Source organism: Trachinotus anak, unplaced genomic scaffold (genome assembly GCF_046630095.1).
Source record: "Trachinotus anak isolate AG129_WGS33_773 ecotype Australia unplaced genomic scaffold, CSIRO_AGI_Tana_v1 ptg000011l, whole genome shotgun sequence".
Lineage (NCBI taxonomy): Eukaryota > Metazoa > Chordata > Actinopteri > Carangiformes > Carangidae > Trachinotus > Trachinotus anak.
In genome coordinates, this window is record NW_027273862.1 from 26,471,283 (window position 1) to 26,488,018 (window position 16,736).

Consider the following 16,736-nt stretch of genomic DNA (forward strand, 5'->3'; position numbering starts at 1 on the left):
GACACTGTGTTTGTCTACACTTGTGACTTAGATGAAGATCAGATCACATTTTATGACCAAATCAATGCAGAAAACCAGGTCATTCAAAAGCAATGACTGTGCTAAAAGAGTCCCAATTAAAACTTCAATAAATGTCAACAAATAAACAGGAATAACAACATATTTTGAATTTTACCCAATGTGTGAAACAAGTAACATTTCTGTCGACATAAACGGTCCAGTCACTGTCCAAACTGGGCTCACCTAGTCTCACATATACTTGTCTACCTTTAGTTTCCTTAATATTGATAGCTAATCGAGTGCTTTTAAATTAGCAGAGACAATATACAAGCTATACTCCACACTAAAGGAATGCACATACCTTCAATGTGCATATTGGAATGACACCTGCCACTCCTATGTGTTTGGCCTAGGCCCACATTTTGCTGTAAATCTAATTAACTCAGAGAGAGGAAACCCCACAGTATAATACCTGCCACTCCTAATTAACTCAGAGAGAGGAAACCCCACCAGAGTATAATACCGTAGTAATCCCAAGGCCCACTAATCACTCACACATAAGCTGGAGCTTTGGGATTCCACAGGGTTATAAAAAACACTTAAGAGTATGAGATGCCCGCTTAAACTCTGGTCACTCCATCGTAAAGTATATACTCAAAGGCTACAGGAGTATGGACTGTTGAATCACAAGCCGGCCATGGGGCAGACACAGCAAACAGAGAACAGTGAGGAGATTGATGTCAAAGCTCTTCAGGATATGTATAAAAAGTTTGTCATGGAGTGCCCAAGTGGACTACTTTTTCTGCATGAGTTCAAGCGTTTCTTTGGTGTGGACCCGACAGGAGAAGCATCTGACTATGCTGAAAACATGTTTCGAGCTTTTGACAGGAATGGGGTGAGAGAGTAGAAGCTTTTACAGCCTGGATCACTGTACATCATTACCAAAATGTGAAAACATGACCCAGTTGTTCTCATTCAACCTGTTTTGCAGGACAACACAATTGATTTCCTTGAGTTTGTGGCAGCACTGAATCTTGTTTTCCGGGGAGACCTGGAGCATAAACTGCGCTGGTCATTCAAGGTGTATGACAAAGACAGCAACGGCTATGTGGACAGGGACGAACTGCGGTCGATAATAGATGTAAGTCTAGAGGTCAACTACAAAAAAAATATCTTGGGGATTCAGCATAGGTTTTAAAAAGGAGATTCCCTTACAGTAAGCTCTTCTTTTACAGAATGGCATTTAGTTTCAAGTCCAAACTTACACACCAAACTTACAGATTGTGTCCTTCAGGATAAATGCATTATAATCTAATTATTATAATTATTTTACCTATATTCTCTTATCTCACATATACATTATATTGCAAATTCTTAAGCTAAAGAAGATGAAGACTGAAGAGAAAGGAGGAAAATAATTGTCTATAGGTACAAAATGTGCAAATAAACTGTGGACAAGTCTTTTCCTTTTGAGGCAACAATTTATAGGTCCACAAAACATTCAGGACAACTTCTGTTTCAATGGATGGAGATAATATAGAATCCTTTTACAGTCACCAGCTGACATGTTCCAAATGCCTTGTTGAGTCACTGTAGCTACACCACTATATGATTTATCTAGTAGCTAGTTACAGATCTGCAAATGTGAAAATTTGCAATTTGGGGGTGCAGCCATCTCAGGCTCAAGTCTGAACTAAAATATTTTGGTCTTTGTTCCTCTGCTGGATTCCAAATCTTCACTTTACCACAAGTTTTTTTTCATTGCGATAAAAATAGAGTGTTTAATATGTGCATAAGGAATGATGAACCACATGTATTTTCCAGATACTAGGTAGCTGTTGTGTATTTTAACCATTAACATATGAATCTGCATCTTTCTGCTGATGAATTATTTTTCAGTTAAAGAAAAACACAATACAATGCTAGAAATCTGGTTTTGTTAACAATCAAAGAAGAGCAAAGAGATCAAAGAAGACAAGACAAACCACGCAATATATAATATTTTTTTAATAAAGGAGTGCTAAAGATGTCAAATACACTCCAGATTTTTAGTTTAAAGAAATCAACAGATATAAAATCAGTCATTGAGGATATCATGCATCACCATGAAGAGCAGCAGCTTATGCTAAAATGTTTTTGATAACAACATTTTTTTGCATTAAAATGAAATACAACATCTCTTTTCTTTTTTCAATCTAGAGCATCTATCGGATAAAGAAAGGTTCAAAAACAGACATGAGCGATTCACAACTTACAGTAGACGAGGCCGTGGATCGACTGTTACAGGCTGTCGACAGTGATGGAGATGGTGAGAATTTAGTCACATGTCACAATTACAATGCTGTGAAAACATGTTTGAAGCAACAATTAACAGACTGAATATTTTGTTATATCTTTTTCTTGTTCCACAGGTCATATTAACATGGAAGAGTTCATTAGAGGCGCACAGCAGGACCCGTGGGTGCTCAACATGTTGAAGTTGGACATGAACCCTGCTGGGTGGGTGCTGGAGCAGAGGAGAAGGAGTGCACACTTCTGAAATGTCAAAGCACATAGGCCTTTCCTGAACTCTACGTTAATTATTTCCTCCTTTGTAGGCACATTATTCTCCCTTTTCACAGTTAAACTATAATAATGTTTAAGTGTCACTTATTATCTTAAAATACTTTTCAAGCAACAAGTTCATGTGATATTAAACAAGTGCATACATTGCTTGCTAAATCAAGTCATAGCCTTCTTAATCACAAAGTGTCAATATGTAAATAGTGAATAATCATAATGTCTGCTTTTCTATTGTTGCTTGTGTTTTTTACTGGTTGTTTTTTTTTATTTTTGCAAATGATGATAATTACTAGAACAGATTGATATCCTTATTGTGAATATTGGATTTAAGCCCATACTGTAAAGTAATATTATTTCACCTATTTACTTTACTGATGTTAAAGGCACATTTTAACACTTATGAATTGAAGTTCAATAAAAAAAAGGTTTTTGTTATGTCCTGTTTCACAGCTGTGCAAATGTTTGCTAATATCTATCAAATGTTCCACTTATTTAGACTCATCCATTTATTAAAATTGTTTCATGTCATGTTCCAATCTAGACCCACACCAGGCACAGACACCATCTACTGATCTACTTTAAGTCAGTGACATGGCTCCCTTATTCAGTCGTACCCATAAACCCCGATTTACTAAGTGATTCTAGTTTCACTGATTTACCTGTTGTTTACCTGAGTGTCATCATGTCAGTTATACAGTAGATTCTGTTGTAAGACTCAGTGACTACATCTAAAGGCAAATTGTAGTCCTGCTATCAAGTCACACCTTTAGTTCAAATTGAAGATCAAAAAAGTGGTCAATATTTTATAATCCAGTCTGTGATTTTTGCCGTCATTTCCTTGTATGAATTGGATGCTAATGAAATATTTGTTGACTTGAGTTGACTTGAGTGAGAACAAATTAGTTACATGATTTAAATGAGATAGTGTTGCAACAACTGATTACATAGGTATTCTTCACAGAAGATATTTTAGCATATCAATTGGTAAAGCAAGGGTTCAAATAGTAAAAATAATAATGTAGGCCTAGGAATTCCATTCGGTAGACATAAGAAAGAATGAAACCAACAAAAAAATAGGTCATTCACTAAAGAATGTCATTACTGTGCAAGACCTGACCAATGAAGACTTTCTTAACATCTGACAAAGTCAGGTTAGATAGCTACAGTTTACCTTCAGAGATTTAATTTATATTATACATATACCCACAGGTAGGAAAAGGACCTCTAGTCACTATAACAATCTATCATTACCTCGGCCAAGGAGGTTATGTTTCCACCCGTGTTTGTTTGTTTGTTAGTTTGTCAGTAAGATCATGCTCCGCAATAAGTACTCAACCAATTAGTGCTGAACCTGGTGGAGGGATGCGGCATGGGTCAGGGAAGAAGCCATTGAATTTTGGTGCACATCCACATAATAATCTGGACCACACGGACATGTGTAGGATTGTTTGGTTTGTTTGCCTTGGCAGAGGTATGTGCTCTACTGAGTGCCATTCTAGTTTCAGTGAGTAAAGTGTGAGTAAAGTGTACTAGTGACCTTGGGTCACTAAAGGTTCAAGATGGGATTACTGCTTTAAAGTAATCTTGCTGAAGCCATGGACTAAAAATAAGGCTCTTGCTTGGGGTCAAGGATCACATGAATCAGTTATTACATTCAGTTCTAGACCCCTGAGCTGCAGAGGAGACCTTCAGCAGCAGCTATGAAGTAGACGCTGAACTATTCATTGCAGGTAGTCTTCAGGATATTACTTTACTAAAACATTATCATTTATTTCTCAACCAAATAATGAATTCATAGTTTTTACTGCATTGGTAGAATCTGGATACACCATGGGTCAAAATCAGCAAATACAGACACAGGAACAAGAACTGGAGTTAAACAGCATTCAGGACCTCTACAAGTCATTCATCATAGAGTGCCCAAGTGGATCTTTGTACCTGCATGAGTTCAAGAGGATGTTTGGAGTACAGAATGGTACATCTGAATCAGTGTACATGGACAGTATCTTCCGGGCATTTGACATGAATCATGTGAGTTACAAAGGTGACTTTGAAGTAAAATGTTCTTCAAATGAAAGTTCAAGCAATAGACCCAACAATAATTAGATATATGATTTGTTTTTTATCTGTCTGCGCAAATCATGTTGGTAGGCCAACGATAATGTTTCCTTGTTTTCAGGACAACACAATGGATTTTCTAGAATATGTGGCCGCACTTCATCTTGTTCTGCGTGGAAAACTTGAAGATAAGCTGCGGTGGTCTTTCAAGGTGTTTGACAGTGATGACAATGGCCGTCTAGACAGACAGGAACTACAGAAGATTGTAAAGGTAAGAAGTTGTGATTTAATGAAATCACCTAGTCACCATCTCATTACAACAAGTATTTGCTTTGAGATAAAGTTTTAGTTTCCATGTGTTTTTCAAAAGACGATTTTATTGAGGGATTATCAAAGTGACTACAATTGACAACAACAATAAATGTCTGAACAAATTTGTATGGTAATCCATCCAGTGCTTGTTGAGATAGTTCAGTCTGGACCAAAGTGGTGGACCAACTGACGAACCATCAGTCCAGCATTGCTATCCCTAGAACAATGCCGCTAGTATGGCCAAAACATCACAATTTGTCAACAGCATTATCATTATGATAAACAGTCTAATTTTGGTTTGTCTTTCAGATAATCTACAAGATAAAGAAAGGCTCTGTGTCTGACGAAACGGAAATAGCAAACCTTACTCCTGAGCAGGCATGTGATCGGATCTTTCAAGAGGTTGACGTGAACAGCGATGGTAAGTTGACTGCACAATCAAAAGCCAAAACATTCTCGAAAAAGCAAATTTGTCAAAAGCTTTCCTAAATGTTTAGCCTTACATAATTTAGTTGAAGCTATTTGATGTTTGTGCTGCAGGTCAGATTACATTGGATGAATTTGTCCAGGGGTCTCAGAGGAGTCCGTGGCTACAGAACCTCCTTCATCTTGATGTCAATCCCACTGGTTGGGTCCAAAGGTACTTGTGTGACAGGAAACTCATGAGTAGCAAAGTTTCATGAAGGACTTCAGTATATTCAGATCAGCCTGCTAACAGAAAAGAATCTGTGAAATACAAATACACCTGCAGCATGTCAGAAGACTCCTCTTGCCTTCATTATGGTACAGCATTATGGTGACAATGAGATAATTACTTTTCTTTAACCCCTCATTTTCACACCTTGGTCAAATCAAGCTTTATTAGTATTTATTTATTAGTATTAGAGGAATAACATTCAGTCTGTGGCCTCATATGACTCTGACTTGTTCATAACATGAATATTATTTTATAAATCAAGGTATATATATATATATATATAATTTTTTTTAAGAACTTTTGAATGCAACTGTCTGTTGATAGCATACACTGTGGTATGGTATTTTTCTAAGACTACAGTGGAGACAAATTGCTCTCATGCTTGATTTATACAGTATATCTCATCTGGAAACATATGGCTTTTGAAACCAATGAACAGAAACAGCAGGTTTAAAGGGGCAGTCCACCAATTTAATATTGCATTTCTATTAAGCGTGAAGTTAGATTTCAAAGAAAATCTAAATTAATAGGTTATAGACCGCAATATTCTGAATTTTAGTCTCCGGTATGAGACTAGGTTAAAAAAAAAAACCACTTGATCCTACAGTTCCCATAATGTAACTTCATAGAGTCTTTCATTAGATCCTCCCTGACTGGTGAACAGCCATGTCTTCAATCTCCACACCTCTTTTTGTGATGCTAATTTTCTTCTTAAAATTTCAAGTCTTCAAGCCAAAGTCCAGGTTACCCTGACGACATCATCAGGGTAGTTTTCTCAGACTTGACAAAGCTCCTACACAACCACAGAAGAAATAAAAAAAAAACTCCCTGACTAGTCAGCAAAAGTGGTGCAGTGCCCCTTTAAATTGTCCACAGATCAAACTAGTTCCATCAACATAAAGTACATGTAATACATGCTAAACAGCATTAATGTGCAATATACACCCTTTGCTGGATGAGATAAGCAGTTTTTGTTTATATGTATGCTACATACAAAACATACACAATGTTTTTAAATGTTGCAATTACATTTTGCCTTTCTCAACATGACTGTATGACATGACAGTGAATTATGATAATTGTAAATGATAACTGTAAATAAAGTTTTCAACCTTAAAATTGTCTGTCTGTTGTTTATGTATATCTGTGATAGCACACTGCAATATTTGCTATGGGAATTTACTGTACAAGTCCATATGTTAAAATTTACATCTGAATCAGTGCATTGCATTGAACTATGGCACAAACACAATATCCTGTGTAATAGCACGTGCATAATGCCATTGATTTATGTAACAGAGCAATAAAAGTGACTCAACCAAGTCCATTGCCCTCATTTTTATTTCATCGGACAATGACGTGACAACATGCCACATCACAATGCCAAGCATCTCATATGGTAGTTGTAGCACACACAGGCCACAAAAGGAAGCTGAAAGTAGATTAAGAAAAGTCACACTAATATCCAGTTAGAAAAGGTTGAATTGGCTCATACTAGAGCGAATTTCAATGTGCCTAACAACTGATTCTAAATAATTAGGAGTGTCCATGAAATTTAGATGTGATTTTAACAGAACACTGTTAAAGCAAAATTCAAGACAGTTCTAAACCTTTGAACTTGACCCCATATTTTGTAATTTGGTCTAAACCTGCAACATAAAGACAGAGTAAGGAAAAAAGTAGCACAGTGAATGTGCAAGAGCTTAGTGATATCAAAAGCCGGGTGTATAACTTTGGCACCATCTGGTGGTAGTATCAAGAATGACACTGTGTTTTTTATGTACTGGGCCAAACTGAAAAACCTTTAAAATGGGAAGTAATGTGAGATTGAATGTTTCATTTCCCTATCTCTGTGGTGGGAGCCAATGGTTTGCATCACTTGCCCAACCAGTTACATTAACTAGTTGACCAAGCAGCCCTGTCTGTTCCACTCTCAGCACACTTCCTAAGGATATCACCCATCAAGAAAATTACGCCACAGATATCTGTGAAAAAAATGGCCACTATACATGGTAAGAAACCTGCATGCACTTCAAATATTGTTTGAGGCCTGTGATTTCTGTTGGGAATGTTGACGTATCTGTCTGGTACAGGAATATTATAATGAGAGATTACAGTATAATGTTCCATAATACTTGTCTAATATCAACATGCTTGAGGTAGGGAATTTCCAGTGAATTTCCAGTGTTTTTTTTTTGTAAATAAGAGGCTGATGATTCTGTATTACCACTTATTATGCCTCTCACCCGATTTACAACCAAAATGCTCTCTGACACACAACATCTAACACTCTGTTTTGCATTTTGTCCACAAGATTGTGTGCTGTAAATGTGTCAAATGTAGGTTTACAGTTTACCATTGCAAGTCGAAAATCACTTCTTTCTTTATGCCCAATTTAAAGATTTGTAGTCACTGACCATATATTTCATTAATGTTTCTTTCTAAGCTAAGCAGTTGCGTTACCTGTCACAACTGAGTTCATTCTACAGTTCAATAGTGAGTTGAGTCTGTTGCAGGTTTCTGGAATTGTCCAATGAGGGGAGTTCCACCTCTAAAAGTTTATGATTCAGCCAGTGGCAATGATGACTCACAATAGAGAGAACTCTGCATCCTGTTTTTGATCAGATTCTGGTTGTGGTGTTTATGTGGAACCAGAATATCCTTGTTAACCTCATCCTATACATCATTATAACCATCTCCAGGTTTCTGATCGTCATCTATTTTCTCTTCAACTCCATGACTTCCACTGCACTTTTTTTTGTAGCAACTTCAGAGCAATCTGAGTAATTGAGCAGGAACCCATGGGCTTCTAGCTGCTGAGACACCGCCACATTGGAACACTTTTTGCTAATTTGGCTTTTTTAGAGATGGAAAATGAGTTTACCACCAATAAAAACCATTTTCGTCAGTATTACCAGTGGCAGGCCTTCACTTCAGCATGTAGATCATTTCTTTAAGTATGTAATTTTTAACCATATCTACTGTCTGTCAGACTGAAGTCACATAGTCACCCCAGCATTCCTAACAAGAAAATGTCTGGTCCAAATAAAGTAATTTCATGGAATTATTGAATTAAGTGTATTCATTAGCAATAAATCTGTGCAGAGCTTTTGAGTAGCATTTAACTTTTGTTGAACTAGTTTGACGGAGTTGATTTTTGGGGAAATAGTCCATAGTGGAGGAAGTTACATTAGCCTATTAGCTGTGTTACAGCACTCAGTGTTATGAAACCCTGCTCTGAATATAAACTGCTCCAGAGATGCAGCAGGAATTGTACTTAAGCCTGATTTATGCTTATTCCTGATAAAAAGGGGTAAGCGTAATACCTATTGTGATGATTTTGATTTATAATGCAGGACTTCCTCAGTTCCTATCACCATTGCAACACTAAATAGATGTACTGTTCATGACCAAACTGTATCATGCTTTAATTATTCTACTGACAGTAACTGTACTTAAATTCTTTCATTTATTTTGGGATACGAATGACAGTGGAAAAGTCCACCTTGTTTCTTTACAAAGTAACAGGTTTGCTAAGATATTTGGATAACTTTGCTTAGTAAAACTCTCAAGACCACATAGAGCAAGACCATGAACTGATGTACTGTAGAAATAACTGTGTCTGCTTTTATATCATGAGGTTCTCTAGTGTCCATATCTTAAACTTAATGTAAATCTACTCATTCACAACACAGCAGACAGTTGGGAGGAATGGGACCTGTCAGGACAGAAACTGAAGTCCCTTCCTCGGGATCTCCTAATACATGCTAGAAGTGTGGATTTGCAAAGGAACCACCTGAAAAGGGTCATCGGCATCTCCAGATTCACCCACCTGACAGAGCTTAATCTCTCCAGGAACAAGATAATGGAGTTTTCTCAGGAAATGTGCCGCCTGCACAAACTAGAGATACTCTACATGAACCAGAACAACATCAAAGTCATTCCAGAGGGAATCTTCCCCCATTTAAAAATGTTGAAGATTGTAAAATTCAGCACCAATCGTTTGGCCAAGCTTCCTTCAGATATAAACCAGTGCACCAGCATCACTTACCTGGACCTTTCCAGGAATTGCCTGCAAAACATTGAACCACTGATTGGTCTTCCAAAATTGAAGGAGCTTTTTGTTCAGAGGAACCAACTCACTGAGCTCCCGCTCCAGCTCTTCCAGGACAGTAACTGTGAGCTGACTGTATGTGAGGCCACAGGCAACCCACTGAGGTGCCCACCAGAGGAGGTCTGTGCTGGAGGGGTCATGGACATCCAGAGCTACTTCCATCAAATGAAGGAGAACCCAAACACATGCAGTGCCTGGACAGTTAAGACCATGTTCCTGGGCTCCTCCATGGCAGGGAAGTCCACACTGTGCCGCAGCCTTAGAGAGGGAAAGCCTGTGGTGGTGGCTGTTAAGGACCGGACAGAGGGAATTGAGATCAGTCAACTGTACACCCAGAAAGTACGTTTCCTTTTCTGGGACTTTGCAGGGCAGGAGGAGTACTACCTGACACACCATGTCTTCATCACGCCACGAGCCCTTGTCATCCTTACTATCAATTTAGCCAGGTGAGCAAGTTCAATGATTTCGATAAATAATCTTTTAAGACAGTGATACCCCATATTTTTGGCTTTTGATTCAGTAAAGCTAGGATCAGACTACACCTCATGTCTTCCAAGATAGTTGCTATGTCAAATTACATTACCAAGGTCACTAAACTCCTGCTGTGACTTGGCTGAGATACATGTCAAACATAGGTTGAACCCTGCCCAATCAATACTGAGATTCTTGAATTGCGAAGCTCATTGGGTCAAAGTGGCAGTCAAGAATCAAGGTACATGCTTGCATTCAAATGTTAGCATTCCAATACCACAGTGCCTAAGTACAGTAATGTTTTATAGAACTTTGTTTTAACTGTGGGGTAAGTCATTTTATTTGAACAAGTAAAACAAACACTAATGTGCACACTGGTTTTTAGGATTTTGAAATGAGACCCTGAGATAATCATCTGATTTACATTTTCAATCAGTTACAGCATTGAGAACCCACAATCTTTCAAAGACCAGCTGTGGTTCTGGATAAACAACATCCAGTTGCGTGTGCCAGACTCAGTGGTCCTGCTGGTGGGAACACACTGCGACCAGTGCAGAGACCAAGAGGAGGTGATGGAGAAGAAGACAGACATTGAAGAGAAGGTCAAAACCATGCTGGCAAACCGGACGATGGTTTTAAAACACCAGAAGAGGAATCTGGAAGAAAACACAGACCCTTCTCTCTTTACAGACCAGGTGGATGACCTGGATTGCCTTTTAGAATACAATCTGAAGGTAATAATGAATTTATGGCTATATTATATTGTTTGAACAGTCTTACTTTTGTGTAATAAGTTACTTTATTTTCATTATCAGACTTGTCTCTAAATTTGTTTTCAGATATGGTATATGTGTATGTTAGCATTAATTTTACTTAAAGTTTTATGGCAATATCGTTTTTTTTTTTTTGTGAAACACAACTTTTACAATATCCCTGTGTAAATTAATGCTCTAACAATCTTTTAGTCTAAATAAATTTTTCTTGTCTTGCCCGTATAGCCTTTCACAGATGCTCTTAAATTTCTTTTCAGGTTCTTGATCTTTTGACTCTTGACTGTACAAGGACTGAGGATATTGCAAAGCTCAAAAGTCATATTTTGATGTGCATTCAATCAGAGAGTGTGTTTCTGTGTTCTGAGAGTATCTTGCCGAAAAGCTACGAAGAAGTGGAGCAAGCCATTCATACACTTGTTGCTCTAGAAGAAGTTCCCCAACATGGTAAGTAACACCAAGGACTGCGTATTGAAGAAAATATTTAGCTGATTTAGCATCCTGATTAAAATGTGTTTTGTTTTCTATATCAGGTATTATTCTGCTTGAGGAACTGAATGATTTAATTCTAAACCATGTGAACCTGAGCAGAGACAGTCTCCACTCCATCTTACGATTCCTCTTACGATATTTGCACCGGATTGGGATAGTCATTTGGTACGAGGACATCGATGTCTTAAGTGACAGAGTGTTTATCCAGCCTTCATTCCTCATCTCAATATTCAAGGTCAATATTTGCTGTTCATTTCTATAAAAAAAAAAAACCCATAAAATTACAGATCCTACATCTAAACCTTGACTTCTAAATTATACTTGATAGCTTGATTGTGCGTTCCAACGAACATTGTCGGCCATGTTCATGGGTGGGAAGCCAGTTGGAGGTAGTGCATTTCTGTCTGCAGAGTAAAGCGAGCAGAGGCCTGCAGTGCAGTGTCACTGCAGTGCCCTTTACCCATGTATGTTTACATGATTCACAAACCGTTATTTCACCCTCACTGCCTCTTTCTCTAAATACAGAGCATTGTGAGAAATGACCTGGTGCAGCATCTGGAGGGGGTCTCCAGAGACCTTCTCATGCAGGAGGGGGCTCTGGTGAAACAAAAATTCACCTGGGTGGATGACCTGAGGTGCAGAGGGACTCTACACAATGCAGCCATGCGTATCTTGGTCCGTAGAGAGTTAGAGAAACTGGTCTTGGATGATGACGACTTGATCAGAGAAGTGGTTGGAACAAAGAGGGAGGAGGGCATAATACTCACCCTGCTGCAGCATTTTGAGGTCTGTCTCCCCACTCTTGTCAGAAGCCCCCTGAAACCCCATGCATCAGAGTTCGTCTCTGGTGTGAAGCAGTGGGAGTCAGCCAGGGAGGCCAAAAGAGATCCAGATGGAGCCTGTCTCTTCCCCATGTACCTGAAGGACGACTTCATAGTGTGCCACAAGTGGGGCGAGGACAAGCAAGATGACCTCAGTGTTCACGTCTACTTTCTTCCTGAGATTCCTCACGGCTTCTTCCACAGGTAGAGAAGCTTAGCTTGACATTTTCTGTATCACAGTTAATAATTGAAGGTGTAATTGAAATCTCTGAATGAGCATATTGTCACTATACCCATCAGTATGGGTATGGGAAATGTGCTTGATATTGCTTATGTATTGTTAATGTGTTTTTATTATTATGAGGCATAATGATGAGGAAACATTTCTTTTAGACCATGAATCTACTGTGTGGGCACAAAACAAATTATGGTAATCAATAGCAGAGAGCAAGTGTGGCTGTTTAATGTTCCTCATCAAAATGCAATTTTCAGCCTAACAGACATGTTGAATTAATGAGGATCACAGTTTTTGTTTCTTAATACTGGATACCTGCCAATACAGAGTCCAATCTCATGCTTACATTTATTTAAATGTTGATTAAATTTGTATCTGTCACTGTGAAATACCATCTGGCACATCTTATTTTTCACAAGCTACTTGATCCAAATACTGAATATTTAGTTTAAAAGATTAAATAATAGATATGATAAACTGGGAGAATGTAATGTAAATTGACGTGTGTTATCAGCTGGAGAGAAGACGTCTCACTCTGCTGGATTTATTGGACCCACAGAAATGGAGGTCCATTCACAGTTGTACAGTGGTGTGACATAGTGAAGGTTCCTCCTTAAAAAATATAATTTAGATTAGTTTTTTTAATCTTTTGAGACCAATAAATGTCTGTAAATGGCCTGTATCTGCTGTATGTAATCATCAGAGTGACCATCAAGACATGCTCCTTGTATGCGACTCACTGGGTGGGGAGGGAGCAGAGTCTCTTCTGCTGTGGGAACAGGCTGGTTCTGGTGAGACAAAGGAATCAAGATGTAGATCCATTCATAGAGATACGCTGCAGGAGACCTGAGAAGGATGAGGGTAAAAAAAAAAATCTATGATTGTTCTTTCATATTGAAATCAAACACTCTGGATAGCTACAGTACAGGCAGCTGTTCTGTTCTCTCCTCAGAGTTTCGGCCGTTGTGGGATCTGATCCTGACAGTGATGTCCAATCTGTTTGTGCTGTCGAGGCAGTGGCCTGGACTGACTCAACAGGTGCACACACCTTGTCCAGAGAGAGGCTGCCCACATTACTTCACCTGGAGGGACTGGCAGGAGCTCAGCAACACTAACCTGTACAACCTGTAAGTGTTGTGTCAACCATTGATGTGGTTATATTAAAAATAAATCATGAATATTATCCGATGTATGTCCACCTGCCATCAGTGTTGGTTTTTGGTTTTCATTTAGTTTGCAATACACATGTGATTTGATTGAAGACAAACAACTGATTGACTCTGACTGACCTGTGTCTTAAGCAAAACAACACAGTCTCACTTGTTTGTCTTTTTTAACAGCATGGAGGAGGAGAAATTAGTTTGCCAGGGCGGCCATACACGACGGACGGAGCTGATTTTTCCAAAAGGTAAAGGGGAAAAAAATACAACAGGATGTTTGATTTAAGTTCATGTCTTTAATTAGTCTACAATGTGTTTTCACTTCAGTTCCGACTTTGTAGCAAGGAGTTTAATGAAAATATCCTCAGAGGTGAGAAACACGGCACCACGAAGATGACTGATTCCACATGTTCACCTTTAACCGCTGAGATGAAACAAAACATCAGAAGCTTACAAACTGTTGTTTAACTGAAAGTTGTAGCTTGATTAGAGTCTTCATTTTGTGAAAACAAATAAATGTGATAAAAGTTTATATGATAGCGTTTTCTCGTTATATGTTTATCATAAAAATGTGTTGTGATAATTAACATCAAGAACTCACAAAATGCTGGAAAGATACTTTTACTGTATCATTAGTTCAACAAGTCTAGCTTATTCCATTTCCTGTTTTGTCTTACGTTGTGTTCAAGTGCTGTCAAAAATATGACACGCCTGCGTAGCAGAAAAAATAAAATGTTTCATCTGGTATTTGCAGCTATTAGAGTAAGTTTTTGAGCTATATTTTACAGTGTGAATGTAAATGTACCATGTGAGTTTAGATACCTTCATGAATGAAGGTTGACTGTATTTATATGGAAGAATTCTGATGCTTTGATGTTTCTTTTTTAAAAAATAGAAAGAAGAGATGAAAGACCAATGGGATGTAGAATTGTACAAAAAAAGAAACATAAATGAATGGGAAAATTGTTCTTACTTGACTTAATGACTTCCTGTATTTGTAAACACAATATGCAGTGTTTCTGTGTGAAGTCTCACCCTCTGCTGGTTTCTCTCCGACATGACTCCTTCATGATCTCAGTTTTTTGGTCTGGTGTGAGTGTGGTGTTTGTTTCGCAGTGTAAGGACAAATCTAAGAGATTTGGTGGATTAATAAACTACTATGTATAGATGTGCAGGACAAATTACACCTGTTACATGCAGACCAGTGACATAGATTTGATAAATATACTGGGTCAGATATTTCAGGTTAGTCCAGTGTGATACTGACTGCTGATATTCGCCCAGCAACTATACACCTCTGTTTTTCTAGTTGGTGTTTTTCATCCAGTTCCCAGCCCTCTCCTCTCCGTGGGAGCTCCTGCTGCCTTCAATGTCTCCTCGTAAACTCTAGCTCTTGGAGGTAATGGTGGGTTTTCAAAGGTCTGACGTTTTCTTAAGAAGCGTCTAATCTTTCTGTATAACTTAAGCTTAAAACTCACCAGTGTGAGAGTTAAACATACATAGAATTTTATAGTCATACAGAACCTGTAACAGAATATGACTCTTTTTGTTTCTTTTTCCTCAAATGTGCAATTAGTAGGCAACTGACATGCAAAGTACAGGAGACCAGTTGTTTTCAGTCTATATTTAAAAATCTGAGCTAAAACGTCATTAGGAAAAACAGCAGTGCTATTGTTATTTGACATCCAAGGATATCACGTCATTGGAAATAATAGGTAAAGTTTAATGTTGGGTTTTGTTTGCACAACTTGAGTCTTCTTTGTATAGTCTTGGGTATTATTCCTGCTAGTTATGATAACATTTCTAAAACCAGTTTAGTTATTGTTGAAATGAGGGGGTGTTGTTAGAAATAAGTCTGTTAAGGTTGTAAACAAACCCCAAATTGAAGCTTTCACAGTCTGTCCATGAGGTGGGGATGTTTAGCCATAAATTTATTGAAAAAAGAAAATCATTACTAAAGTCACTTAAGAAGTAATCTTATAATAGAATAAACAATGACAGACAGTAACCAACACCAAAAGATTACTACATAAAATGCATCTAGAAAAATACAACATATTGAACATGATCATTGAATCTAAATGCTAGGCTTCATATATCTAAACTGAACTCTTCATTAGACTGAACAACAGGTAAAGGATGGTTACCTACACCCAGGGGTGGACAGTAACAACGTACATTTACTTGAGTTCTGTACTTATTTTTGAGTACCTGTACTTTAATTGGGTATTATTTCTTTGGAAACTTTTACTCCACTACACTTAAAAGACAAATATTGTACTTTTCACTCCAGTACATTTCAATGACATACTTGTTACTTTTAAACAGAGCTTTATGTCAAAATTTATTTTAATTGTAAAAATGTGACTGACAACATACATTGTGTTGAGAGGAGAAAAAACAATCCCAGCCAACACCTACACTGTGAGTTATGTTTGAACAGCTCAATTTGAACTTGGCAGAGTACTAATGATGGCTACATTAGATAAAGATGAGGCAGAAGAGTCTTCACCAGAGCACCACAGCCTTATCTAAAGTGCACACCTGAGTGCCCCACTCAGGCACATGCAAAGAAACCCTGGCACTTTGCTCGGGTCCTTTTTGCCAGGAAGTGCTAAAATGGGTAAGAACAATGTTAGACTACAGAAAATAATATGAAATGCATTTCTGTAACTTACATACAGTTCCTTTTTGGTGGTGGGAAATATAGTCCCAAGGACTGTTCCGTGTTAAAATGTTGGGAGTAGCCATTGCATACCCTGTGATTTTAGGCTTCTTATACAAGTTGAAACACAGCTGAACATTGAATTCATACCAAACTGCTTTGTTATGAATGGCTATAGGGTGACCATTTCCATAACACCAAAAAGGAGGACATTATGCGGCATATCAATAAATTACTATGGTGTACATAGGACTCTGGTATACTCTCATTTATAGTACAATTGTGAGTGGTTTAAAGATGATGTTTGTGTAGCTGAATATGCTACACAAACATACAGCGGCCGGACAGGGCATTGAAAATCCAGACTGTCCGGCCTAAA

General features: G+C 38.0%; 3 protein-coding genes across 5 annotated transcripts; all 3 read left to right on the top strand.

Annotated features, from left to right (window-relative positions):
• Nucleotides 1–640: 640 nt before the first annotated feature.
• Nucleotides 641–3,016, top strand: LOC139628081 (guanylyl cyclase-activating protein 2-like). The gene is made up of 4 exons (XM_071489433.1): nucleotides 641–895; nucleotides 992–1,141; nucleotides 2,200–2,308; nucleotides 2,412–3,016. The coding sequence occupies exons 1-4, from the start codon at nucleotides 698–700 to the stop codon at nucleotides 2,537–2,539; spliced, it is 585 nt and encodes a 194-aa protein (XP_071345534.1). The 5' UTR covers nucleotides 641–697; the 3' UTR covers nucleotides 2,540–3,016.
• Nucleotides 3,017–4,239: 1,223 nt separating this feature from the next.
• LOC139628079 (guanylyl cyclase-activating protein 2-like) lies at nucleotides 4,240–6,748 on the top strand. The gene is made up of 4 exons (XM_071489432.1): nucleotides 4,240–4,593; nucleotides 4,742–4,891; nucleotides 5,242–5,353; nucleotides 5,473–6,748. Exons 1-4 carry the CDS (start codon nucleotides 4,393–4,395, stop codon nucleotides 5,613–5,615), a joined length of 606 nt encoding a protein of 201 aa, XP_071345533.1. The 5' UTR covers nucleotides 4,240–4,392; the 3' UTR covers nucleotides 5,616–6,748.
• A 122-nt stretch (nucleotides 6,749–6,870) lies between these two features.
• LOC139628077 (malignant fibrous histiocytoma-amplified sequence 1 homolog) lies at nucleotides 6,871–16,367 on the top strand. Of its 3 annotated transcripts, XM_071489429.1 has the most exons (10): nucleotides 6,871–7,641; nucleotides 9,325–10,189; nucleotides 10,651–10,948; nucleotides 11,245–11,431; nucleotides 11,518–11,711; nucleotides 12,002–12,501; nucleotides 13,236–13,393; nucleotides 13,485–13,659; nucleotides 13,873–13,940; nucleotides 14,020–16,366. In XM_071489429.1, exons 1-10 carry the CDS (start codon nucleotides 7,626–7,628, stop codon nucleotides 14,031–14,033), a joined length of 2,475 nt encoding a protein of 824 aa, XP_071345530.1. In that variant the 5' UTR covers nucleotides 6,871–7,625; the 3' UTR covers nucleotides 14,034–16,366. The 3 variants fall into 3 exon arrangements, with proteins under 3 accessions (XP_071345530.1, XP_071345529.1, XP_071345528.1); XM_071489428.1 differs by having other exon boundaries at nucleotides 10,657–10,948; nucleotides 13,873–16,367; XM_071489427.1 differs by having other exon boundaries at nucleotides 13,873–16,366.
• The last annotated feature ends 369 nt before the right edge of the window (nucleotides 16,368–16,736 follow it).